At 61.6% G+C, this 25,767-nt stretch overlaps 2 protein-coding genes across 2 annotated transcripts; both read left to right on the top strand.

The window, feature by feature from the left end:
- Positions 1 to 13,859, top strand: LOC140690640 (uncharacterized). Its single transcript, XM_072952525.1, has 5 exons — positions 1 to 65; positions 5,187 to 5,313; positions 8,167 to 8,293; positions 12,301 to 13,247; positions 13,464 to 13,859. Exons 3-5 carry the CDS (start codon positions 8,224 to 8,226, stop codon positions 13,581 to 13,583), a joined length of 1,137 nt encoding a protein of 378 aa, XP_072808626.1. The 5' UTR covers positions 1 to 65; positions 5,187 to 5,313; positions 8,167 to 8,223; the 3' UTR covers positions 13,584 to 13,859.
- Positions 13,464 to 21,231, top strand: LOC140690600 (uncharacterized). The gene is made up of 3 exons (XM_072952468.1): positions 13,464 to 13,656; positions 19,949 to 20,979; positions 21,214 to 21,231. Exons 1-3 carry the CDS (start codon positions 13,587 to 13,589, stop codon positions 21,229 to 21,231), a joined length of 1,119 nt encoding a protein of 372 aa, XP_072808569.1. The 5' UTR covers positions 13,464 to 13,586.
- Positions 21,232 to 25,767: the final 4,536 nt, after the last annotated feature.

The following is a 25,767-nucleotide window of genomic DNA, read 5'->3' as shown; positions in this document are numbered from 1 at the left end:
CGCCACCTCGGGCAGCAGGGCCCTGCCCCGGTTCTCCACATCCCAGCCAGCCCGCTTGGACCCAGGTTGGTGACGTGATCGGCCCCCCAGGCCTCTGACCCTTCCTCAGCCTGCTCTTGCTTGAGGCAGGACCCCCCCAATATGACTGCCTCACCGCCACCAGTCAGGAAGGGGCTGTGGGGCCACCCGGGTGGGGTCTGAGTGGTGGCCCGGCCTGGGCGGGCCTGCCCTGGGCCTCCCTGTGTTACCTTTCGGTCCCTCTGGCCAAAGGCCAGAGGCGCCTGGGGTGAGACCCGACCCACTGTCGGCACTGTTGGCAAAGGCCGTTGCTGCGGGCTTTCCGCGGGCCGCGACCTCGGGATCTTGGGATGCAACAAAACATGTCTGAGCTGAGCTGAGTTCACCAGCCAAGTCAGTTGAGAAGTGTCCTTCTCTACACAGCGGGTACCTGGTGACCTGGGTCCCAAGTTCTGTTGGGCTCTGTTGCCAGGGAAGTGAGGTCACTTCCTGGGGTCCCCTTCCCCAAGCTTCCTCCTTACACAAAGCTCCCCAAGGGCCTTTTTGGGCTGTTGATGGCTCACTTCCCACCCCATGCCATGTCCACCCAGTGACACCAACTCGGCCCCTCCTATAGCCCTGGGGAGGCCTGGATGCAGCCAGGGTCACAGCTCTGATGACACAGCTGGCTTCAGACCCGGCTCCCCCGCCAGCAGTGCTGTCACCCTGGACAAGCCACCTGCTTCTCAGGGTCTCCCCAATCCCCCATCGGCGCAGTGGGGATCATCTGGACCCGGCTTCCTAGGAGAGCCATCATGTCTCTAGAACCACAAACACCTACTGCACCTGTCACCTCTGTGGGCTGGCATCACAGGGAGCTCATGCACAGACTCAGCAAAGGAAGGGCCCCACAGAGGGCTGGTGTGCAGGCCCAGGTGTGTGCAGGCACACGTAGGAGCAGGCCCAGTAGTGTGCAGGCCCAAGAGTGTGCAGGGGTAGGAGTGTGCAGACAGAGGAGTGCGCAGGACAAGGAGGGTGCAGGCCCAGGAGTGTGCAGGCCCTGGAGAGGACAATCCCTGGAACGTGCAGGCCCAGGACTGTGCAGACCAAGCAGTGTGCACCCCCAGGAATGTGCAGGGCCAGGAGTGTGCAGGCACATGTGGGAGCATCCGCAGGAGTGTGCAGGCCGTGGAGTGTGCAGGCAAAGGAGGGTGCAGGCCCAGTCCAGGGCAGGTCCAGGAGTGTTCAGGCCCAGGAGTGTGCAGACACCGGAGTGTGCAGAGACAGGAGTGTGCAGGCCCAGGGCTGTGCAGACCCAGCAGTGTGCAGGCCCAGGAGTGTGCAGTCCCTGTACTGTGCAGAACCAGGGGACGTCAGGCCCCAGAGTGTGCAGGCCCAAGAAAGGGCAGGTCCAAGGGTGTTCAGGCGCAGGAATGGGGAGTCCCAGGACCGTGCCCACCAAGCAGAGGGCAGGCCCAGGCGTGTGCATGCCCAGGAGTGTGCAGGCACAGGAGGCAGCAGACCGAGGAGTGTGCAGACCCAGGTGTGTGCAGGCACAAGTGGGAGCAGTCCCAGTAGTGTGCAGGCCCAGAGTGTGCAGGTGCAGGATAGGGCCGGCCGAATTGGGGGCAGGCCCAGGAATTGGAAGGCGCAGGAGTGTGCAGGGCCAGAAGTGTGCTGTCCCAAGAGTGTGCAGTGCCAATAGTGTTCAGGCCCAGGAGTGTTCAGGACCAGGAGTTTGTAGGCCGAGGAGTATGTAGTCACAGGAGGGAGCAGGTACAGGAGTGTGGAAGCCCAGGAGTGTACAGGCCAATGTTCGTGCAGGCCCAGGTGTGCACAGGTCCAGGAGAGTGCATGCCCTGGTGTGTGCAGTCCCAGGAGTCTGCAGGCCCTGGGTTGTGCAGGCCCAGGAGTGTGTAGGTACAGGAGGGAGGAGGCCCAGGAGTTTGCAGGCAAGGAGTGTGTAAGGATAGATGCGTACAGGCCCTGGAGTGTGCAGGCCCTTGAGTGTGCACACGAGGGATTGTGCGAGCCCAGGAGAGGGCAGGCCCAGCAGTGTGCAGGCCCAGGAGTGTGCAGACACAGGAGGGATCAGTCACAGGAGTGTGCAGGTCCAGGAGTGTACAGGCCCAGGTGTGTTTAGGCCCAACATTGTGCAGGTCCAGGAGTGTGCAGGCCCAGGAGTGTGCAGACAGAGGAGTGTGCAGGCCAAGGAGGGTGCAGGCCCAGGCCAGGGAAGGCCCAGGAGTGTGCAGGAGCAGGAGTGTGCAGACACTGGAGTGTGCAGAGACAGGAGTGTGCAGGCCCAGGAGTGTGCCGGCACAGGTGGGAACAGGGCTAGGAGTGTGCAGGCATAGATGGGAGCAGGCCCAGGAGTGTACAAGCCCAGGTTTATGCAGGTCCAAGTGTGCGCAGGTCCAGGAGTGTGAAGGCCCAGGTGTCTGCTGTCCCAGGAGTGTGCAGGTCCTGAAGTTTGCAGGCCCAGGAGTGTACAAGCCCAGGTTCATGCAGGCCCAAGTGTTCGCAGGTCCAGGAGTATGAAGGCCCAGGTGTCTGCTGTCCCAGGAGTGTGCAGGTCCTGAAGATTGCAGGCCCAGGAGTGTGCAGACAAAGGTGTGTGCAGGCCAAGGAGGGTGTAGGTCCTGGAGTGTACAGGCCCAGGAGTGTGCAGGCCAAGGCGTGTGCAGACTCCGCAGTGTGCAGAGACAGGATTGTGCAGGCCCAAGATTGTACAGGCCTTGGGCTGTGCAGCCCAGCAGTGTTCAGGCCCAGGAGTGTGCAAAATCAGGATTATACAGGCCCAGGTGTGTTCAGGCTAAACATTGTGCATGTCTTGGAGTGTGCAGGCCTATGAGTGTGCAATCCAGGTGTGTGCGGGCCCAACAGTGTGCAAGCCTAGGCCAGAGAAGGCCCATGCAGGGAAGGCCCAGGAGTGTACAGATCCAGGAGTGTGCAGGCCCAGGAGTGTGCATGCCCAGGAGTGTGCAGGCACAGGAGGGAGCAGGCCGAGGAGTGTGCAGTGCCAGGTGTGTGCAGGCACAAGTGGGAGCAGGCCCAGTAGTGTGAAGGCCCAAGAATGTGCAGGTCCTGGAGAGGGCCGGCCGAATAGGGGGCAGGCCCAGGAGAGGGAAGGCCCAGGAGTTTGCAGGCTCTGGAATGTGCACACGAGGATTTGTGCGGACCCAGGAGAGGGCAGGCCCAGGAGTGAGCAGACAGAGGAGTGTACAGGCCCAGGAGTGTGCAGGACCAGGAGTGTGCAGACACTGGAGTGTGCAGAGACAGGAGTGTGCAGTCCTAGGATTGTGACGGCACAGGAGGGACAGGCGAAGAAGTGTGTCGGCATAGGTGGGAGCAGGCCCAGTAGTGTGCAGGCACAGGTGGTAGTAGGCTAATGAGTGTGAAAGCCAAGGAGTGTGCAGACACCGGAGTGTGCAGAGACAGGGGAGTTCATATCCTGGAGTCTACAGGCCGAGGAGTGTGCAGGCCCAGGTGTGTGCAGGCACAAGTGGGAGCAGGCCCAGTAGTGTGAAGGCCCAAGGATGTACAGGTCCAGAAGAGGGCCGGCCGAATTTGGGGCAGGCCCAGGAGAGGGAAGTCCCAGGAGTGTGCAGGACCTGGAGTGTGCAGACACAGGAGGGATCAGTCACAGGTGTGTGCAGGTCCAGGGGTATACAGGCCCAGGTGTGTGCAGGCCCAACATTTTGTAGGTCCAGGAGAGGGCAGGCCCAGGAGTGTGCAGACAGTGGAGTGTGCAGGAAAAGGAATACGCAGGCCCAGGCCAGGGCAGGCCCAGGAGTGTACAGGCCCATGTGTGTGCAGGCCCTGGAGTTTGCAGGCCAAGGAGTGTGCAGGCCCAGGAGTGTGCAGACAGAGGAGTGCACAGGACAAGGAAGGTGCAGGCCAAGGAATGTGCAGACCCTGGAGAGGACAATCCCTGGAATGTGCAGGCCCAGGAGTGTGCAGACCAAGCAGTGTGCACCCCCAGGAGTGTGCAGGGCAAGGAGTGTGCAGGCCCAGGAGTGTGCAGGCACAAGTGGGAGCAGCCCCAGTAGTGTGCAGACCCAGGAGTGTGCAGGCCTTGGAGTGTGCAGGCCCAGGAGGGTGCAAGCCCAGTCCAGGGCAGGTCCAGGAGTGTACAGGCCCAGGAGTGTGCAGACACCGGAGTGTGCAGAGACAGGAGTGTGCGGCCCACGGCTGTGCATACCCAGCAGTGTGCAGGCCCAGGAGTGTTCAGTCCCTGTAGTGTCTGGAACCAGGGGACGTCAGGCCCCAGAGTGTGCAGGCCCAAGAAAGGGCAGGCCCAAGGGTGTTCAGGCGCAGGAATGGGGAGTCCCATGACCATACCCACCAAGCAGAGGGCAGGCCCAGGCGTGTACATGCCTAGGAGTGTGCCGGCACAGGAGGGAGTACGCTCAGGAGTGTGCAGGCCAAGGAGTGTGCAGACCGGAGTGTGCAGAGACAGGAGAGTGCAGGCCCAGTATTGTACAGGCCTAGGGCTGTGTATTTCAATCCGTGTGTAGCCCCAGGAGTGTGCCGGCACAGATGGGAACAAGCCTAGCTGTGCACAGGCATAAGTGGTAACAGGCCCAGGAGTGTACAAGCCCAGGTTCATGCAGGCCGAGGTGTGCGCAGGTCCAGGAGTGTGTAGGCCCAGGTGTGTGCTGTCCCAGGAGTGTGCGGGCCTAGGAGAACACAGGCTCTGGAGTGTGCAGGCCCAGGAGTGTGGAGGTCCATGAGAGGGCCGGGCGAATTGGAGGCAGGCCCAGGAGAGGGAAGGCCCATGAGTGTGCAGGCCCTGAGTGTGCACTCGAGGGATTGTGCGGGCCCAGGAGAGGGCAGGCCCTGGGTGGTGCAGGCCCAGGAGTGTGTAGGTACAGGAGGGAGGAGGCCCAGGAGTTTGCAGGCAAGGAGTGTGTAAGGATAGATGCGTACAGGCCCTGGAGTGTGCAGGTAAACTAGACATGGCTGATACATGGACAGTGAGTGCAAAGTTAGAAAGCCTCTGGGTTTTCCCTCTTTAGGGAGGGAGAGGGAGGCTCAGCATAGGTCCTTGAGCTTCCGCGAGAAAAGTGGCTCTCAGCCCAGGTCGGCTGCGGGCGCCTCTGGGGTTGTCACACCTGAGGGGCCCTCTGTGGACGGGTCCTGTGTTCTTGGCACTGACGTGGATTTTCCTCCTCCTCTTCCCCAAGGGGCGGTAGAGGCTCCGGGGGCAGCTTCCAGCCGATCACGGCCATCCTGCTGCCCTCATGCACGCTGGCCCTGCACGCCCGGCAGCTGGACGTCAGGCTGCAGCTGGACTACGTCTCCGCCTCGCAGGTAAGAGGAGCCCCGCTGCTTCCCTGGGGGCCGGCAAGGGGGTCCCTCGGGAGGGGTTTCGGTTGGGGGCTCCTGGCTAGACGCCGCAGCCGTGTGAGTGGCACCGTTGGGGTGAAGGAGGCTGGTGCCAGGGACAGGGCAGGCCCAGGAGTGTGCAGGCCCAGGAGTGTGCATGCCCAGGAGTGTGCAGGCATAGGAGGGAGCAGGCCCAGTAGTGTGCAGGCCAAGTAGAGTGCAGGCCCTGAAGTTTGCAGGCCCAGCTGTGTGCAGACAGAGGAGTGTGCAGGCCAAGGAGGGTGCAGGCCCAGGGGTGTACAGGCCCAGGAGTGTGCAGGCCCAGGCGTGTGCAGACTCCGGAGTGTGCAGAGACAGGAGTGTGCAGGCCCAGGATTGTACAGGCCTAGGGCTGTGCAGGCCCAGCAGTGTTCAGGCCCAGGAGTGTGCAAAATCAGGAGTATACAGGCCCAGGTGTGTTCAGGCTCAAGATTGTGCAAGTCCTGGAGTGTGCAGGCCCATGAGTGTGCAATCCAGGTGTGTGCGGGCCCAACAGTGTGCAAGCCTAGGCCAGAGAAGGCCCATGCAGGGAAGGCCCAGGAGTGTACAGATCCAGGAGTGTGCAGGCCCAGGAGTGTGCATGCCCAGGAGTGTGCAGGCACAGGAGGGAGCAGGCCGAGGAGTGTGCAGTGCCAGGTGTGTGCAGGCACAAGTGGGAGCAGGCCCAGTAGTGTGAAGGCCCAAGAATGTGCAGGTCCTGGAGAGGGCCGGCCGAATAGGGGGCAGGCCCAGGAGAGGGAAGGCCCAGGAGTTTGCAGGCTCTGGAATGTGCACACGAGGATTTGTGCGGACCCAGGAGAGGGCAGGCCCAGGAGTGAGCAGACAGAGGAGTGTACAGGCCCAGGAGTGTGCAGGACCAGGAGTGTGCAGACACTGGAGTGTGCAGAGACAGGAGTGTGCAGTCCTAGGATTGTGACGGCACAGGAGGGACAGGCGAAGAAGTGTGTCGGCATAGGTGGGAGCAGGCCCAGTAGTGTGCAGGCACAGGTGGTAGTAGGCTAATGAGTGTGAAAGCCAAGGAGTGTGCAGACACCGTAGTGTGCAGAGACAGGGGAGTGCATATCCTGGAGTCTACAGGCCGAGGAGTGTGCAGGCCCAGGTGTGTGCAGGCACAAGTGGGAGCAGGCCCAGTAGTGTGAAGGCCCAAGGATGTACAGGTCCAGGAGAGGGCCGGCCGAATTTGGGGCAGGCCCAGGAGAGGGAAGTCCCAGGAGTGTGCAGGACCTGGAGTGTGCAGACACAGGAGGGATCAGTCACAGGTGTGTGCAGGTCCAGGGGTATACAGGCCCAGGTGTGTGCAGGCCCAACATTTTGTAGGTCCAGGAGAGGGCAGGCCCAGGAGTGTGCAGACAGTGGAGTGTGCAGGAAAAGGAATACGCAGGCCCAGGCCAGGGCAGGCCCAGGAGTGTACAGGCCCATGTGTGTGCAGGCCCTGGAGTTTGCAGGCCAAGGAGTGTGCAGGCCCAGGAGTGTGCAGACAGAGGAGTGCACAGGACAAGGAAGGTGCAGGCCAAGGAATGTGCAGACCCTGGAGAGGACAATCCCTGGAATGTGCAGGCCCAGGAGTGTGCAGACCAAGCAGTGTGCACCCCCAGGAGTGTGCAGGGCAAGGAGTGTGCAGGCCCAGGAGTGTGCAGGCACAAGTGGGAGCAGCCCCAGTAGTGTGCAGACCCAGGAGTGTGCAGGCCTTGGAGTGTGCAGGCCCAGGAGGGTGCAAGCCCAGTCCAGGGCAGGTCCAGGAGTGTACAGGCCCAGGAGTGTGCAGACACCGGAGTGTGCAGAGACAGGAGTGTGCGGCCCACGGCTGTGCATACCCAGCAGTGTGCAGGCCCAGGAGTGTTCAGTCCCTGTAGTGTCTGGAACCAGGGGACGTCAGGCCCCAGAGTGTGCAGGCCCAAGAAAGGGCAGGCCCAAGGGTGTTCAGGCGCAGGAATGGGGAGTCCCATGACCATACCCACCAAGCAGAGGGCAGGCCCAGGCGTGTACATGCCTAGGAGTGTGCCGGCACAGGAGGGAGTACGCTCAGGAGTGTGCAGGCCAAGGAGTGTGCAGACCGGAGTGTGCAGAGACAGGAGAGTGCAGGCCCAGTATTGTACAGGCCTAGGGCTGTGTATTTCAATCCGTGTGTAGCCCCAGGAGTGTGCCGGCACAGATGGGAACAAGCCTAGCTGTGCACAGGCATAAGTGGTAACAGGCCCAGGAGTGTACAAGCCCAGGTTCATGCAGGCCGAGGTGTGCGCAGGTCCAGGAGTGTGTAGGCCCAGGTGTGTGCTGTCCCAGGAGTGTGCGGGCCTAGGAGAACACAGGCTCTGGAGTGTGCAGGCCCAGGAGTGTGGAGGTCCATGAGAGGGCCGGGCGAATTGGAGGCAGGCCCAGGAGAGGGAAGGCCCATGAGTGTGCAGGCCCTGAGTGTGCACTCGAGGGATTGTGCGGGCCCAGGAGAGGGCAGGCCCTGGGTGGTGCAGGCCCAGGAGTGTGTAGGTACAGGAGGGAGGAGGCCCAGGAGTTTGCAGGCAAGGAGTGTGTAAGGATAGATGCGTACAGGCCCTGGAGTGTGCAGGTAAACTAGACATGGCTGATACATGGACAGTGAGTGCAAAGTTAGAAAGCCTCTGGGTTTTCCCTCTTTAGGGAGGGAGAGGGAGGCTCAGCATAGGTCCTTGAGCTTCCGCGAGAAAAGTGGCTCTCAGCCCAGGTCGGCTGCGGGCGCCTCTGGGGTTGTCACACCTGAGGGGCCCTCTGTGGACGGGTCCTGTGTTCTTGGCACTGACGTGGATTTTCCTCCTCCTCTTCCCCAAGGGGCGGTAGAGGCTCCGGGGGCAGCTTCCAGCCGATCACGGCCATCCTGCTGCCCTCATGCACGCTGGCCCTGCACGCCCGGCAGCTGGACGTCAGGCTGCAGCTGGACTACGTCTCCGCCTCGCAGGTAAGAGGAGCCCCGCTGCTTCCCTGGGGGCCGGCAAGGGGGTCCCTCGGGAGGGGTTTCGGTTGGGGGCTCCTGGCTAGACGCCGCAGCCGTGTGAGTGGCACCGTTGGGGTGAAGGAGGCTGGTGCCAGGGACAGGGCAGGCCCAGGAGTGTGCAGGCCCAGGAGTGTGCATGCCCAGGAGTGTGCAGGCATAGGAGGGAGCAGGCCCAGTAGTGTGCAGGCCAAGTAGAGTGCAGGCCCTGAAGTTTGCAGGCCCAGCTGTGTGCAGACAGAGGAGTGTGCAGGCCAAGGAGGGTGCAGGCCCAGGGGTGTACAGGCCCAGGAGTGTGCAGGCCCAGGCGTGTGCAGACTCCGGAGTGTGCAGAGACAGGAGTGTGCAGGCCCAGGATTGTACAGGCCTAGGGCTGTGCAGGCCCAGCAGTGTTCAGGCCCAGGAGTGTGCAAAATCAGGAGTATACAGGCCCAGGTGTGTTCAGGCTCAAGATTGTGCAAGTCCTGGAGTGTGCAGGCCCATGAGTGTGCAATCCAGGTGTGTGCGGGCCCAACAGTGTGCAAGCCTAGGCCAGAGAAGGCCCATGCAGGGAAGGCCCAGGAGTGTACAGATCCAGGAGTGTGCAGGCCCAGGAGTGTGCATGCCCAGGAGTGTGCAGGCACAGGAGGGAGCAGGCCGAGGAGTGTGCAGTGCCAGGTGTGTGCAGGCACAAGTGGGAGCAGGCCCAGTAGTGTGAAGGCCCAAGAATGTGCAGGTCCTGGAGAGGGCCGGCCGAATAGGGGGCAGGCCCAGGAGAGGGAAGGCCCAGGAGTTTGCAGGCTCTGGAATGTGCACACGAGGATTTGTGCGGACCCAGGAGAGGGCAGGCCCAGGAGTGAGCAGACAGAGGAGTGTACAGGCCCAGGAGTGTGCAGGACCAGGAGTGTGCAGACACTGGAGTGTGCAGAGACAGGAGTGTGCAGTCCTAGGATTGTGACGGCACAGGAGGGACAGGCGAAGAAGTGTGTCGGCATAGGTGGGAGCAGGCCCAGTAGTGTGCAGGCACAGGTGGTAGTAGGCTAATGAGTGTGAAAGCCAAGGAGTGTGCAGACACCGTAGTGTGCAGAGACAGGGGAGTGCATATCCTGGAGTCTACAGGCCGAGGAGTGTGCAGGCCCAGGTGTGTGCAGGCACAAGTGGGAGCAGGCCCAGTAGTGTGAAGGCCCAAGGATGTACAGGTCCAGGAGAGGGCCGGCCGAATTTGGGGCAGGCCCAGGAGAGGAAAGTCCCAGGAGTGTGCAGGACCTGGAGTGTGCAGACACAGGAGGGATCAGTCACAGGTGTGTGCAGGTCCAGGGGTATACAGGCCCAGGTGTGTGCAGGCCCAACATTTTGTAGGTCCAGGAGAGGGCAGGCCCAGGAGTGTGCAGACAGTGGAGTGTGCAGGAAAAGGAATACGCAGGCCCAGGCCAGGGCAGGCCCAGGAGTGTACAGGCCCATGTGTGTGCAGGCCCTGGAGTTTGCAGGCCAAGGAGTGTGCAGGCCCAGGAGTGTGCAGACAGAGGAGTGCACAGGACAAGGAAGGTGCAGGCCAAGGAATGTGCAGACCCTGGAGAGGACAATCCCTGGAATGTGCAGGCCCAGGAGTGTGCAGACCAAGCAGTGTGCACCCCCAGGAGTGTGCAGGGCAAGGAGTGTGCAGGCCCAGGAGTGTGCAGGCACAAGTGGGAGCAGCCCCAGTAGTGTGCAGACCCAGGAGTGTGCAGGCCTTGGAGTGTGCAGGCCCAGGAGGGTGCAAGCCCAGTCCAGGGCAGGTCCAGGAGTGTACAGGCCCAGGAGTGTGCAGACACCGGAGTGTGCAGAGACAGGAGTGTGCGGCCCACGGCTGTGCATACCCAGCAGTGTGCAGGCCCAGGAGTGTTCAGTCCCTGTAGTGTCTGGAACCAGGGGACGTCAGGCCCCAGAGTGTGCAGGCCCAAGAAAGGGCAGGCCCAAGGGTGTTCAGGCGCAGGAATGGGGAGTCCCATGACCATACCCACCAAGCAGAGGGCAGGCCCAGGCGTGTACATGCCTAGGAGTGTGCCGGCACAGGAGGGAGTACGCTCAGGAGTGTGCAGGCCAAGGAGTGTGCAGACCGGAGTGTGCAGAGACAGGAGAGTGCAGGCCCAGTATTGTACAGGCCTAGGGCTGTGTATTTCAATCCGTGTGTAGCCCCAGGAGTGTGCCGGCACAGATGGGAACAAGCCTAGCTGTGCACAGGCATAAGTGGTAACAGGCCCAGGAGTGTACAAGCCCAGGTTCATGCAGGCCGAGGTGTGCGCAGGTCCAGGAGTGTGTAGGCCCAGGTGTGTGCTGTCCCAGGAGTGTGCGGGCCTAGGAGAACACAGGCTCTGGAGTGTGCAGGCCCAGGAGTGTGGAGGTCCATGAGAGGGCCGGGCGAATTGGAGGCAGGCCCAGGAGAGGGAAGGCCCATGAGTGTGCAGGCCCTGAGTGTGCACTCGAGGGATTGTGCGGGCCCAGGAGAGGGCAGGCCCTGGGTGGTGCAGGCCCAGGAGTGTGTAGGTACAGGAGGGAGGAGGCCCAGGAGTTTGCAGGCAAGGAGTGTGTAAGGATAGATGCGTACAGGCCCTGGAGTGTGCAGGTAAACTAGACATGGCTGATACATGGACAGTGAGTGCAAAGTTAGAAAGCCTCTGGGTTTTCCCTCTTTAGGGAGGGAGAGGGAGGCTCAGCATAGGTCCTTGAGCTTCCGCGAGAAAAGTGGCTCTCAGCCCAGGTCGGCTGCGGGCGCCTCTGGGGTTGTCACACCTGAGGGGCCCTCTGTGGACGGGTCCTGTGTTCTTGGCACTGACGTGGATTTTCCTCCTCCTCTTCCCCAAGGGGCGGTAGAGGCTCGGGGGGCAGCTTCCAGCCGATCACGGCCATCCTGCTGCCCTCATGCACGCTGGCCCTGCACGCCCGGCAGCTGGACGTCAGGCTGCAGCTGGACTACGTCTCCGCCTCGCAGGTAAGAGGAGCCCCGCTGCTTCCCTGGGGGCCGGCAAGGGTGTCCCTCGGGAGGGGTTTCGGTTGGGGGCTCCTGGCTAGACGCCGCAGCCGTGTGAGTGGCACCGTTGGGGTGAAGGAGGCTGGTGCCAGGGACAGGGCAGGCCCAGGAGTGTGCAGGCCCAGGAGTGTGCATGCCCAGGAGTGTGCAGGCATAGGAGGGAGCAGGCCCAGTAGTGTGCAGGCCAAGTAGAGTGCAGGCCCTGAAGTTTGCAGGCCCAGCTGTGTGCAGACAGAGGAGTGTGCAGGCCAAGGAGGGTGCAGGCCCAGGGGTGTACAGGCCCAGGAGTGTGCAGGCCCAGGCGTGTGCAGACTCCGGAGTGTGCAGAGACAGGAGTGTTCAGGCCCAGAATTGTACAGGCCTAGGGCTGTGCAGGCCCAGCAGTGTTCAGGCCCAGGAGTGTGCAAAATCAGGAGTACACAGGCCCAGGTGTGTTCAGGCTCAAGATTGTGCATGTCCTGGAGTGTGCAGGCCCATGAGTGTGCAATCCAGGAGTGTGCAGGCCCAGTAGTGTGCAAGCCAGGGCCAGAGAAGGCCCATGCCAGGGAAGGCCCAGGAGTGTACAGATCCAGGATTGTGTAGGCCCAGGAGTGTGCATGCCCAGGAGTGTCCAGATGAGGGGTTTGAGACCGTGGTGGGATGTACTTCACGGGCATAAATAGCGTAAAGAGCATAAAACTACATGGTAGTGATGGTCGGACAGCATGGGAATGCACTTAATGTTCCTGAAATGCACAATTTAAAAGGGAAAAAAATCTGTATTTTATTAAAGGAAGTGGAAAATGGAAAAATACAGGATGCCATAAATGATGTAAAACAAATAAACTAAACTAAAGAAAAACAAAACAAAAGCAAATTCAGGGGTAGGGAAGTCAACTTCGGGTAGGGGAGGGGATTTATGGTGGGATTTTGGAGAAGGTGTAGGAGGGTGCAGAGGGGGCAGAGCCCTAGGGGGTGATGATGCCTGAAATGGTTCTCCACTGCCCAGCGGCCCAGGTGCAGGTGCAGGAACTGCAGGCTTCTCAGGAGCAGCAAGATCAGCAGGAGCGGCAGGCTCTTCAGGAGTGGCAAGATCAGCAGGAGCGGCAGGCTCTTCAGGAGCGGCGGGCTCTTCAGGAATGGCAGGCTCTTCAGGAGCTGCAGGCTCTTCAGGAGCGGCTAGATGAGCAGGAATGGCAGGCTCTTCAGGAGCTGCAGGCTCTTCAGGAATGGCAGGCTCTTCAGGAGCTGCAGGCTCCTCAGGAGCGGCTAGATCAGCAGGAATGGCGGGCTCTTCAGGAGCGGCTAGATCAGCAGGAATGGCGGGCTCTTCAGGAGCAGCTAGATCAGCAGGAATGGCGGGCTCTTCAGGAGCAGCTAGATCAGCAGGAGCGTCAGGCTCTTCAGGATCGGTGGGCTCTTCAGGAGCGGCAGGCTCTTCAGGAGTGGCAAGATCAGCAGGAGCGGCAGGCTCTTCAGGAGCTGCAGGCTCTTCAGGAGCGGCTAGATCAGCAGGAACAGCAGGTTCTTCAGGAGTGGCTAGATCAGCAGGAATGGCGGGCTCTTCAGGAGCGGCTAGATCAGCAGGAACGGCAGGCGCTTCAGGAGCGGCGGGCTCTTCAGGAGCGGCGGGCTCTTCAGGAATGGCAGGCTCTTCAGGAGCTGCAGGCTCCTCAGGAGCGGCTAGATCAGCAGGAATGGCGGGCTCTTCAGGAGCAGCTAGATCAGCAGGAGCGTCAGGCTCTTCAGGATCGGTGGGCTCTTCAGGAGCGGCAGGCTCTTCAGGAGCCGTGGGCTCTTCAGGAGCGGCGGGCTCTTCAGGAGCGGCTAGATCAGGAGGAGAGGCAGGCTCTTCAGGAGCTGCAGGTTGTTCAAGAGCGGCAAGATCAGCAGGAGCGGCAGGCTCTTCAGGAGCGGCTAGATGAGCAGGAGCAGCAGGCTCTTCAGGAGCTGCAGGCAAGATCCTGGGGAGAGACCTGGGCGATGTCTGGGCAGGAGGCTGTGGTGGTGGGGAGCCCTTCATACCCAGACTCTTCCGGAGCCTGTGCTGGCCTTCCACAGTGTGGCACACCAGCCCCTCACTTGGGGAGCTGGCATGAGTGTCCTGGTTCCCTGGATCCTGCGGTGTCTGGCTCTGCAATGACAGTGACCGGCAGCCGGCCCGGCCCGCAGGTCTCAGAGCCCTGCCTGGCCAGGACCACTCCTGCTTCTGCCCCACTCGACCGTCTGCTGCCTGATCAGACTGGGACCTTGGTCATCTCAGTCACCCGGGAGGCAAGAGACACACCCTAGGGCATGGGCGCCACCTCGGGCAGCAGGGCCCTGCCCCGGTTCTCCACATCCCAGCCAGCCCGCTTGGACCCAGGTTGGTGACGTGATCGGCCCCCCAGGCCTCTGACCCTTCCTCAGCCTGCTCTTGCTTGAGGCAGGACCCCCCCAACATGACTGCCCCACCGCCACCAGTCAGGAAGGGGCTGTGGGGCCACCCGGGTGGGGTCTGAGTGGTGGCCCGGCCTGGGCGGGCCTGCCCTGGGCCTCCCTGTGTTACCTTTCGGTCCCTCTGGCCAAAAGGCCAGAGGCGCCTGGGGTGAGACCCGACCCACTGTCGGCACTGTTGGCAAAGGCCGTTGCTGCGGGCTTTCCGCGGGCCGCGACCTCGGGATCTTGGGATGCAACAAAACATGTCTGAGCTGAGCTGAGTTCACCAGCCAAGTCAATTGAGAAGTGTCCTTCTCTACACAGCGGGTGCCTGGTGACCTGGGTCCCAAGTTGTGTTGGGCTCTGTTGCCAGGGAAGTGAGGTCACTTCCTGGGGTCCCCTTCCCCAAGCTTCCTCCTTACACAAAGCTCCCCAAGGGCCTTTTTGGGCTGTTGATGGCTCACTTCCCACCCCATGCCATGTCCACCCAGTGACACCAACTCGGCCCCTCCTATAGCCCTGGGGAGGCCTGGATGCAGCCAGGGTCACAGCTCTGATGACACAGCTGGCTTCAGACCCGGCTCCCCCGCCAGCAGTGCTGTCACCCTGGACAAGCCACCTGCTTCTCAGGGTCTCCCCAATCCCCCATCGGCGCAGTGGGGATCATCTGGACCCGGCTTCCTAGGAGAGCCATCATGTCTCTAGAACCACAAACACCTACTGCACCTGTCACCTCTGTGGGCTGGCATCACAGGGAGCTCATGCACAGACTCAGCAAAGGAAGGGCCCCACAGAGGGCTGGTGTGCAGGCCCAGGTGTGTGCAGGCACACGTAGGAGCAGGCCCAGTAGTGTGCAGGCCCAAGAGTGTGCAGGGGTAGGAGTGTGCAGACAGAGGAGTGCGCAGGACAAGGAGGGTGCAGGCCCAGGAGTGTGCAGGCCCTGGAGAGGACAATCCCTGGAACGTGCAGGCCCAGGACTGTGCAGACCAAGCAGTGTGCACCCCCAGGAGTGTGCAGGGCCAGGAGTGTGCAGGCACATGTGGGAGCAGCCCCAGTAGTGTGCAGACCCAGGAGTGTGCAGGCCGTGGAGTGTGCAGGCAAAGGAGGGTGCAGGCCCAGTCCAGGGCAGGTCCAGGAGTGTTCAGGCCCAGGAGTGTGCAGACACCGGAGTGTGCAGAGACAGGAGTGTGCAGGCCCAGGGCTGTGCAGACCCAGCAGTGTGCAGGCCCAGGAGTGTGCAGTCCCTGTACTGTGCAGAACCAGGGGACGTCAGGCCCCAGAGTGTGCCGGCCCAAGAAAGGGCAGGTCCAAGGGTGTTCAGGCGCAGGAATGGGGAGTCCCAGGACCGTGCCCACCAAGCAGAGGGCAGGCCCAGGCGTGTGCATGCCCAGGAGTGTGCAGGCACAGGAGGCAGCAGACCGAGGAGTGTGCAGACCCAGGTGTGTGCAGGCACAAGTGGGAGCAGTGCCAGTAGTGTGCAGGCCCAGAGTGTGCAGGTGCAGGATAGGGCCGGCCGAATTGGGGGCAGGCCCAGGAATTGGAAGGCGCAGGAGTGTGCAGGGCCAGAAGTGTGCTGTCCCAAGAGTGTGCAGTGCCAATAGTGTTCAGGCCCAGGAGTGTTCAGGACCAGGAGTTTGTAGGCCGAGGAGTATGTAGTCACAGGAGGGAGCAGGTACAGGAGTGTGGAAGCCCAGGAGTGTACAGGCCAATGTTCGTGCAGGCCCAGGTGTGCACAGGTCCAGGAGAGTGCATGCCCTGGTGTGTGCAGTCCCAGGAGTCTGCAGGCCCTGGGTTGTGCAGGCCCAGGAGTGTGTAGGTACAGGAGGGAGGAGGCCCAGGAGTTTGCAGGCAAGGAGTGTGTAAGGATAGATGCGTACAGGCCCTGGAGTGTGCAGGCCCTTGAGTGTGCACACGAGGGATTGTGCGAGCCCAGGAGAGGGCAGGCCCAGCAGTGTGCAGGCCCAGGAGTGTGCAGACACAGGAGGGATCAGTCACAGGAGTGTGCAGGTCCAGGAGTGTACAGGCCCAGGTGTGTTTAGGCCCAACATTGTGCAGGTCCAGGAGTGTGCAGGCCCAGGAGTGTGCAGACAGAGGAGTGTGCAGGCCAAGGAGGGTGCAGGCCCAGGCCAGGGAAGGCCCAGGAGTGTGCAGGAGCAGGAGTGTGCAGACACTGGAGTGTGCAGAGACAGGAGTGTGCAGGCCCAGGAGTGTGCCGGCACAGGTGGGAACAGGGCTAGGAGTGTGCAGGCATAGATGGGAGCAGGCCCAGGAGTGTACAAGCCCAGGTTTATGCAGGTCCAAGTGTGCGCAGGTCCAGGAGTGTGAAGGCCCAGGTGTCTGCTGTCCCAGGAGTGTGCAGGTCCTGAAGTTTGCAGGCCCAGGAGTGTACAAGCCCAGGTTCATGCAGGCCCGAGTGTTCGCAGGTCCAGGAGTATGAAGGCCCAGGTGTCTGCTGTCCCAGGAGTGTGCAGGTCCTGAAGATTGCAGGCCCAGGAGTGTGCAGACAAAGGTGTGTGCAGGCCAAGGAGGGTGTAGGTCCTGGAGTGTACAGGCCCAGGAGTGTGCAGGCCAAGGCGTGTGCAGACTCCGCAGTGTGCAGAGACAGGATTGTGCAGGCCCAAGATTGTACAGGCCTTGGGCTGTGCAGCCCAGCAGTGTTCAGGCCCAGGAGTGTGCAAAATCAGGATTATACAGGCCCAGGTGTGTTCAGGCTAAACATTGTGCATGTCTTGGAGTGTGCAGGCCTATGAGTGTGCAATCCAGGTGTGTGCGGGCCCAACAGTGTGCAAGCCTAGGCCAGAGAAGGCCCATGCAGGGAAGGCCCAGGAGTGTACAGATCCAGGAGTGTGCAGGCCCAGGAGTGTGCATGCCCAGGAGTGTGCAGGCACAGGAGGGAGCAGGCCGAGGAGTGTGCAGTGCCAGGTGTGTGCAGGCACAAGTGGGAGCAGGCCCAGTAGTGTGAAGGCCCAAGAATGTGCAGGTCCTGGAGAGGGCCGGCCGAATAGGGGGCAGGCCCAGGAGAGGGAAGGCCCAGGAGTTTGCAGGCTCTGGAATGTGCACACGAGGATTTGTGCGGACCCAGGAGAGGGCAGGCCCAGGAGTGAGCAGACAGAGGAGTGTACAGGCCCAGGAGTGTGCAGGACCAGGAGTGTGCAGACACTGGAGTGTGCAGAGACAGGAGTGTGCAGTCCTAGGATTGTGACGGCACAGGAGGGACAGGCGAAGAAGTGTGTCGGCATAGGTGGGAGCAGGCCCAGTAGTGTGCAGGCACAGGTGGTAGTAGGCTAATGAGTGTGAAAGCCAAGGAGTGTGCAGACACCGGAGTGTGCAGAGACAGGGGAGTTCATATCCTGGAGTCTACAGGCCGAGGAGTGTGCAGGCCCAGGTGTGTGCAGGCACAAGTGGGAGCAGGCCCAGTAGTGTGAAGGCCCAAGGATGTACAGGTCCAGAAGAGGGCCGGCCGAATTTGGGGCAGGCCCAGGAGAGGGAAGTCCCAGGAGTGTGCAGGACCTGGAGTGTGCAGACACAGGAGGGATCAGTCACAGGTGTGTGCAGGTCCAGGGGTATACAGGCCCAGGTGTGTGCAGGCCCAACATTTTGTAGGTCCAGGAGAGGGCAGGCCCAGGAGTGTGCAGACAGTGGAGTGTGCAGGAAAAGGAATACGCAGGCCCAGGCCAGGGCAGGCCCAGGAGTGTACAGGCCCATGTGTGTGCAGGCCCTGGAGTTTGCAGGCCAAGGAGTGTGCAGGCCCAGGAGTGTGCAGACAGAGGAGTGCACAGGACAAGGAAGGTGCAGGCCAAGGAATGTGCAGACCCTGGAGAGGACAATCCCTGGAATGTGCAGGCCCAGGAGTGTGCAGACCAAGCAGTGTGCACCCCCAGGAGTGTGCAGGGCAAGGAGTGTGCAGGCCCAGGAGTGTGCAGGCACAAGTGGGAGCAGCCCCAGTAGTGTGCAGACCCAGGAGTGTGCAGGCCTTGGAGTGTGCAGGCCCAGGAGGGTGCAAGCCCAGTCCAGGGCAGGTCCAGGAGTGTACAGGCCCAGGAGTGTGCAGACACCGGAGTGTGCAGAGACAGGAGTGTGCGGCCCACGGCTGTGCATACCCAGCAGTGTGCAGGCCCAGGAGTGTTCAGTCCCTGTAGTGTCTGGAACCAGGGGACGTCAGGCCCCAGAGTGTGCAGGCCCAAGAAAGGGCAGGCCCAAGGGTGTTCAGGCGCAGGAATGGGGAGTCCCATGACCATACCCACCAAGCAGAGGGCAGGCCCAGGCGTGTACATGCCTAGGAGTGTGCCGGCACAGGAGGGAGTACGCTCAGGAGTGTGCAGGCCAAGGAGTGTGCAGACCGGAGTGTGCAGAGACAGGAGAGTGCAGGCCCAGTATTGTACAGGCCTAGGGCTGTGTATTTCAATCCGTGTGTAGCCCCAGGAGTGTGCCGGCACAGATGGGAACAAGCCTAGCTGTGCACAGGCATAAGTGGTAACAGGCCCAGGAGTGTACAAGCCCAGGTTCATGCAGGCCGAGGTGTGCGCAGGTCCAGGAGTGTGTAGGCCCAGGTGTGTGCTGTCCCAGGAGTGTGCGGGCCTAGGAGAACACAGGCTCTGGAGTGTGCAGGCCCAGGAGTGTGGAGGTCCATGAGAGGGCCGGGCGAATTGGAGGCAGGCCCAGGAGAGGGAAGGCCCATGAGTGTGCAGGCCCTGAGTGTGCACTCGAGGGATTGTGCGGGCCCAGGAGAGGGCAGGCCCTGGGTGGTGCAGGCCCAGGAGTGTGTAGGTACAGGAGGGAGGAGGCCCAGGAGTTTGCAGGCAAGGAGTGTGTAAGGATAGATGCGTACAGGCCCTGGAGTGTGCAGGTAAACTAGACATGGCTGATACATGGACAGTGAGTGCAAAGTTAGAAAGCCTCTGGGTTTTCCCTCTTTAGGGAGGGAGAGGGAGGCTCAGCATAGGTCCTTGAGCTTCCGCGAGAAAAGTGGCTCTCAGTCCAGGTCGGCTGCGGGCGCCTCTGGGGTTGTCACACCTGAGGGGCCCTCTGTGGACGGGTCCTGTGTTCTTGGCACTGACGTGGATTTTCCTCCTCCTCTTCCCCAAGGGGCGGTAGAGGCTCGGGGGGCAGCTTCCAGCCGATCACGGCCATCCTGCTGCCCTCATGCACGCTGGCCCTGCACGCCCGGCAGCTGGACGTCAGGCTGCAGCTGGACTACGTCTCCGCCTCGCAGGTAAGAGGAGCCCCGCTGCTTCCCTGGGGGCCGGCAAGGGGGTCCCTCGGGAGGGGTTTCGGTTGGGGGCTCCTGGCTAGACGCCGCAGCCGTGTGAGTGGCACCGTTGGGGTGAAGGAGGCTGGTGCCAGGGACAGGGCAGGCCCAGGAGTGTGCAGGCCCAGGAGTGTGCATGCCCAGGAGTGTGCAGGCATAGGAGGGAGCAGGCCCAGGAGTGTGCAGGCCAAGTAGAGTGCAGGCCCTGAAGTTTGCAGGCCCAGCTGTGTGCAGACAGAGGAGTGTGCAGGCCAAGGAGGGTGCAGGCCCAGGGGTGTACAGGCCCAGGAGTGTGCAGGCCCAGGCGTGTGCAGACTCCGGAGTGTGCAGAGACAGGAGTGTTCAGGCCCAGAATTGTACAGGCCTAGGGCTGTGCAGGCCCAGCAGTGTTCAGGCCCAGGAGTGTGCAAAATCAGGAGTACACAGGCCCAGGTGTGTTCAGGCTCAAGATTGTGCATGTCCTGGAGTGTGCAGGCCCATGAGTGTGCAATCCAGGAGTGTGCAGGCCCAGTAGTGTGCAAGCCAGGGCCAGAGAAGGCCCATGCCAGGGAAGGCCCAGGAGTGTACAGATCCAGGATTGTGTAGGCCCAGGAGTGTGCATGCCCAGGAGTGCCCAGATGAGGGGTTTGAGGCCGTGGTGGGATGTACTTCACGGGCATAAATAGCGTAAAGAGCATAAAACTACATGGTAGTGATGGTCGGACAGCATGGGAATGCACTTAATGTTCCTGAAATGCACAATTTAAAAGGGAAAAAAATCTGTATTTTATTAAAGGAAGTGGAAAATGGAAAAATACAGGATGCCATAAATGATGTAAAACAAATAAACTAAACTAAAGAAAAACAAAACAAAAGCAAATTCAGGGGTAGGGAAGTCAACTTCGGGTAGGGGAGGGGATTTATGGTGGGATTTTGGAGAAGGTGTAGGAGGGTGCAGAGGGGGCAGAGCCCTAGGGGGTGATGATGCCTGAAATGGTTCTCCACTGCCCAGCGGCCCAGGTGCAGGTGCAGGAACTGCAGGCTTCTCAGGAGCAGCAAGATCAGCAGGAGCGGCAGGCTCTTCAGGAGTGGCAAGATCAGCAGGAGCGGCAGGCTCTTCAGGAGCGGCGGGCTCTTCAGGAATGGCAGGCTCTTCAGGAGCTGCAGGCTCTTCAGGAGCGGCTAGATGAGCAGGAATGGCAGGCTCTTCAGGAGCTGCAGGCTCTTCAGGAATGGCAGGCTCTTCAGGAGCTGCAGGCTCCTCAGGAGCGGCTAGATCAGCAGGAATGGCGGGCTCTTCAGGAGCGGCTAGATCAGCAGGAATGGCGGGCTCTTCAGGAGCAGCTAGATCAGCAGGAATGGCGGGCTCTTCAGGAGCAGCTAGATCAGCAGGAGCGTCAGGCTCTTCAGGATCGGTGGGCTCTTCAGGAGCGGCAGGCTCTTCAGGAGTGGCAAGATCAGCAGGAGCGGCAGGCTCTTCAGGAGCTGCAGGCTCTTCAGGAGCGGCTAGATCAGCAGGAACAGCAGGTTCTTCAGGAGTGGCTAGATCAGCAGGAATGGCGGGCTCTTCAGGAGCGGCTAGATCAGCAGGAACGGCAGGCGCTTCAGGAGCGGCGGGCTCTTCAGGAGCGGCGGGCTCTTCAGGAATGGCAGGCTCTTCAGGAGCTGCAGGCTCCTCAGGAGCGGCTAGATCAGCAGGAATGGCGGGCTCTTCAGGAGCAGCTAGATCAGCAGGAGCGTCAGGCTCTTCAGGATCGGTGGGCTCTTCAGGAGCGGCAGGCTCTTCAGGAGCCGTGGGCTCTTCAGGAGCGGCGGGCTCTTCAGGAGCGGCTAGATCAGGAGGAGAGGCAGGCTCTTCAGGAGCTGCAGGTTGTTCAAGAGCGGCAAGATCAGCAGGAGCGGCAGGCTCTTCAGGAGCGGCTAGATGAGCAGGAGCAGCAGGCTCTTCAGGAGCTGCAGGCAAGATCCTGGGGAGAGACCTGGGCGATGTCTGGGCAGGAGGCTGTGGTGGTGGGGAGCCCTTCATACCCAGACTCTTCCGGAGCCTGTGCTGGCCTTCCACAGTGTGGCACACCAGCCCCTCACTTGGGGAGCTGGCATGAGTGTCCTGGTTCCCCGGATCCTGCGGTGTCTGGCTCTGCAATGACAGTGACCGGCAGCCGGCCCGGCCCGCAGGTCTCAGAGCCCTGCCTGGCCAGGACCACTCCTGCTTCTGCCCCACTCGACCGTCTGCTGCCTGATCAGACTGGGACCTTGGTCATCTCAGTCACCCAGGAGGCAAGAGACACACCCTAGGGCATGGGCGCCACCTCGGGCAGCAGGGCCCTGCCCCGGTTCTCCACATCCCAGCCAGCCCGCTTGGACCCAGGTTGGTGACGTGATCGGCCCCCCAGGCCTCTGACCCTTCCTCAGCCTGCTCTTGCTTGAGGCAGGACCCCCCCAACATGACTGCCCCACCGCCACCAGTCAGGAAGGGGCTGTGGGGCCACCCTGGTGGGGTCTGAGTGGTGGCCCGGCCTGGGCGGGCCTGCCCTGGGCCTCCCTGTGTTACCTTTCGGTCCCTCTGGCCAAAAGGCCAGAGGCGCCTGGGGTGAGACCCGACCCACTGTCGGCACTGTTGGCAAAGGCCGTTGCTGCGGGCTTTCCGCGGGCCGCGACCTCGGGATCTTGGGATGCAACAAAACATGTCTGAGCTGAGCTGAGTTCACCAGCCAAGTCAGTTGAGAAGTGTCCTTCTCTACACAGCGGGTGCCTGGTGACCTGGGTCCCAAGTTGTGTTGGGCTCTGTTGCCAGGGAAGTGAGGTCACTTCCTGGGGTCCCCTTCCCCAAGCTTCCTCCTTACACAAAGCTCCCCAAGGGCCTTTTTGGGCTGTTGATGGCTCACTTCCCACCCCATGCCATGTCCACCCAGTGACACCAACTCGGCCCCTCCTATAGCCCTGGGGAGGCCTGGATGCAGCCAGGGTCACAGCTCTGATGACACAGCTGGCTTCAGACCCGGCTCCCCCGCCAGCAGTGCTGTCACCCTGGACAAGCCACCTGCTTCTCAGGGTCTCCCCAATCCCCCATCGGCGCAGTGGGGATCATCTGGACCCGGCTTCCTAGGAGAGCCATCATGTCTCTAGAACCACAAACACCTACTGCACCTGTCACCTCTGTGGGCTGGCATCACAGGGAGCTCATGCACAGACTCAGCAAAGGAAGGGCCCCACAGAGGGCTGGTGTGCAGGCCCAGGTGTGTGCAGGCACACGTAGGAGCAGGCCCAGTAGTGTGCAGGCCCAAGAGTGTGCAGGGGTAGGAGTGTGCAGACAGAGGAGTGCGCAGGACAAGGAGGGTGCAGGCCCAGGAGTGTGCAGGCCCTGGAGAGGACAATCCCTGGAACGTGCAGGCCCAGGACTGTGCAGACCAAGCAGTGTGCACCCCCAGGAGTGTGCAGGGCCAGGAGTGTGCAGGCACATGTGGGAGCAGCCCCAGTAGTGTGCAGACCCAGGAGTGTGCAGGCCGTGGAGTGTGCAGGCAAAGGAGGGTGCAGGCCCAGTCCAGGGCAGGTCCAGGAGTGTTCAGGCCCAGGAGTGTGCAGACACCGGAGTGTGCAGAGACAGGAGTGTGCAGGCCCAGGGCTGTGCAGACCCAGCAGTGTGCAGGCCCAGGAGTGTGCAGCCCCTGTACTGTGCAGTACCAGGGGACGTCAGGCCCCAGAGTGTGCAGGCCCAAGAAAGGGCAGGTCCAAGGGTGTTCAGGCGCAGGAATGGGGAGTCCCAGGACCGTGCCCACCAAGCAGAGGGCAGGCCCAGGCGTGTGCATGCCCAGGAGTGTGCAGGCACAGGAGGCAGCAGACCGAGGAGTGTGCAGACCCAGGTGTGTGCAGGCACAAGTGGGAGCAGTCCCAGTAGTGTGCAGGCCCAGAGTGTGCAGGTGCCGGATAGGGCCGGCCGAATTGGGGGCAGGCCCAGGAATTGGAAGGCGCAGGAGTGTGCAGGGCCAGAAGTGTGCTGTCCCAAGAGTGTGCAGTGCCAATAGTGTTCAGGCCCAGGAGTGTTCAGGACCAGGAGTTTGTAGGCCGAGGAGTATGTAGTCACAGGAGGGAGCAGGTACAGGAGTGTGGAAGCCCAGGAGTGTACAGGCCAATGTTCGTGCAGGCCCAGGTGTGCACAGGTCCAGGAGAGTGCATGCCCTGGTGTGTGCAGTCCCAGGAGTCTGCAGGCCCTGGGTTGTGCAGGCCCAGGAGTGTGTAGGTACAGGAGGGAGGAGGCCCAGGAGTTTGCAGGCAAGGAGTGTGTAAGGATAGATGCGTACAGGCCCTGGAGTGTGCAGGCCCTTGAGTGTGCACACGAGGGATTGTGCGAGCCCAGGAGAGGGCAGGCCCAGCAGTGTGCAGGCCCAGGAGTGTGCAGACACAGGAGGGATCAGTCACAGGAGTGTGCAGGTCCAGGAGTGTACAGGCCCAGGTGTGTTTAGGCCCAACATTGTGCAGGTCCAGGAGTGTGCAGGCCCAGGAGTGTGCAGACAGAGGAGTGTGCAGGCCAAGGAGGGTGCAGGCCCAGGCCAGGGAAGGCCCAGGAGTGTGCAGGAGCAGGAGTGTGCAGACACTGGAGTGTGCAGAGACAGGAGTGTGCAGGCCCAGGAGTGTGCCGGCACAGGTGGGAACAGGGCTAGGAGTGTGCAGGCATAGATGGGAGCAGGCCCAGGAGTGTACAAGCCCAGGTTTATGCAGGTCCAAGTGTGCGCAGGTCCAGGAGTGTGAAGGCCCAGGTGTCTGCTGTCCCAGGAGTGTGCAGGTCCTGAAGTTTGCAGGCCCAGGAGTGTACAAGCCCAGGTTCATGCAGGCCCGAGTGTTCGCAGGTCCAGGAGTATGAAGGCCCAGGTGTCTGCTGTCCCAGGAGTGTGCAGGTCCTGAAGATTGCAGGCCCAGGAGTGTGCAGACAAAGGTGTGTGCAGGCCAAGGAGGGTGTAGGTCCTGGAGTGTACAGGCCCAGGAGTGTGCAGGCCAAGGCGTGTGCAGACTCCGCAGTGTGCAGAGACAGGATTGTGCAGGCCCAAGATTGTACAGGCCTTGGGCTGTGCAGCCCAGCAGTGTTCAGGCCCAGGAGTGTGCAAAATCAGGATTATACAGGCCCAGGTGTGTTCAGGCTAAACATTGTGCATGTCTTGGAGTGTGCAGGCCTATGAGTGTGCAATCCAGGTGTGTGCGGGCCCAACAGTGTGCAAGCCTAGGCCAGAGAAGGCCCATGCAGGGAAGGCCCAGGAGTGTACAGATCCAGGAGTGTGCAGGCCCAGGAGTGTGCATGCCCAGGAGTGTGCAGGCACAGGAGGGAGCAGGCCGAGGAGTGTGCAGTGCCAGGTGTGTGCAGGCACAAGTGGGAGCAGGCCCAGTAGTGTGAAGGCCCAAGAATGTGCAGGTCCTGGAGAGGGCCGGCCGAATAGGGGGCAGGCCCAGGAGAGGGAAGGCCCAGGAGTTTGCAGGCTCTGGAATGTGCACACGAGGATTTGTGCGGACCCAGGAGAGGGCAGGCCCAGGAGTGAGCAGACAGAGGAGTGTACAGGCCCAGGAGTGTGCAGGACCAGGAGTGTGCAGACACTGGAGTGTGCAGAGACAGGAGTGTGCAGTCCTAGGATTGTGACGGCACAGGAGGGACAGGCGAAGAAGTGTGTCGGCATAGGTGGGAGCAGGCCCAGTAGTGTGCAGGCACAGGTGGTAGTAGGCTAATGAGTGTGAAAGCCAAGGAGTGTGCAGACACCGGAGTGTGCAGAGACAGGGGAGTTCATATCCTGGAGTCTACAGGCCGAGGAGTGTGCAGGCCCAGGTGTGTGCAGGCACAAGTGGGAGCAGGCCCAGTAGTGTGAAGGCCCAAGGATGTACAGGTCCAGAAGAGGGCCGGCCGAATTTGGGGCAGGCCCAGGAGAGGGAAGTCCCAGGAGTGTGCAGGACCTGGAGTGTGCAGACACAGGAGGGATCAGTCACAGGTGTGTGCAGGTCCAGGGGTATACAGGCCCAGGTGTGTGCAGGCCCAACATTTTGTAGGTCCAGGAGAGGGCAGGCCCAGGAGTGTGCAGACAGTGGAGTGTGCAGGAAAAGGAATACGCAGGCCCAGGCCAGGGCAGGCCCAGGAGTGTACAGGCCCATGTGTGTGCAGGCCCTGGAGTTTGCAGGCCAAGGAGTGTGCAGGCCCAGGAGTGTGCAGACAGAGGAGTGCACAGGACAAGGAAGGTGCAGGCCAAGGAATGTGCAGACCCTGGAGAGGACAATCCCTGGAATGTGCAGGCCCAGGAGTGTGCAGACCAAGCAGTGTGCACCCCCAGGAGTGTGCAGGGCAAGGAGTGTGCAGGCCCAGGAGTGTGCAGGCACAAGTGGGAGCAGCCCCAGTAGTGTGCAGACCCAGGAGTGTGCAGGCCTTGGAGTGTGCAGGCCCAGGAGGGTGCAAGCCCAGTCCAGGGCAGGTCCAGGAGTGTACAGGCCCAGGAGTGTGCAGACACCGGAGTGTGCAGAGACAGGAGTGTGCGGCCCACGGCTGTGCATACCCAGCAGTGTGCAGGCCCAGGAGTGTTCAGTCCCTGTAGTGTCTGGAACCAGGGGACGTCAGGCCCCAGAGTGTGCAGGCCCAAGAAAGGGCAGGCCCAAGGGTGTTCAGGCGCAGGAATGGGGAGTCCCATGACCATACCCACCAAGCAGAGGGCAGGCCCAGGCGTGTACATGCCTAGGAGTGTGCCGGCACAGGAGGGAGTACGCTCAGGAGTGTGCAGGCCAAGGAGTGTGCAGACCGGAGTGTGCAGAGACAGGAGAGTGCAGGCCCAGTATTGTACAGGCCTAGGGCTGTGTATTTCAATCCGT

The sequence above is a fragment of the Vicugna pacos genome, chromosome 31 (genome assembly GCF_048564905.1).
Source record: "Vicugna pacos chromosome 31, VicPac4, whole genome shotgun sequence".
Classification (NCBI taxonomy): Eukaryota; Metazoa; Chordata; class Mammalia; order Artiodactyla; family Camelidae; genus Vicugna; species Vicugna pacos.
Note: the sequence above shows the minus strand (reverse complement) of the source record. Positions and strands in the feature narration are given on the sequence as shown.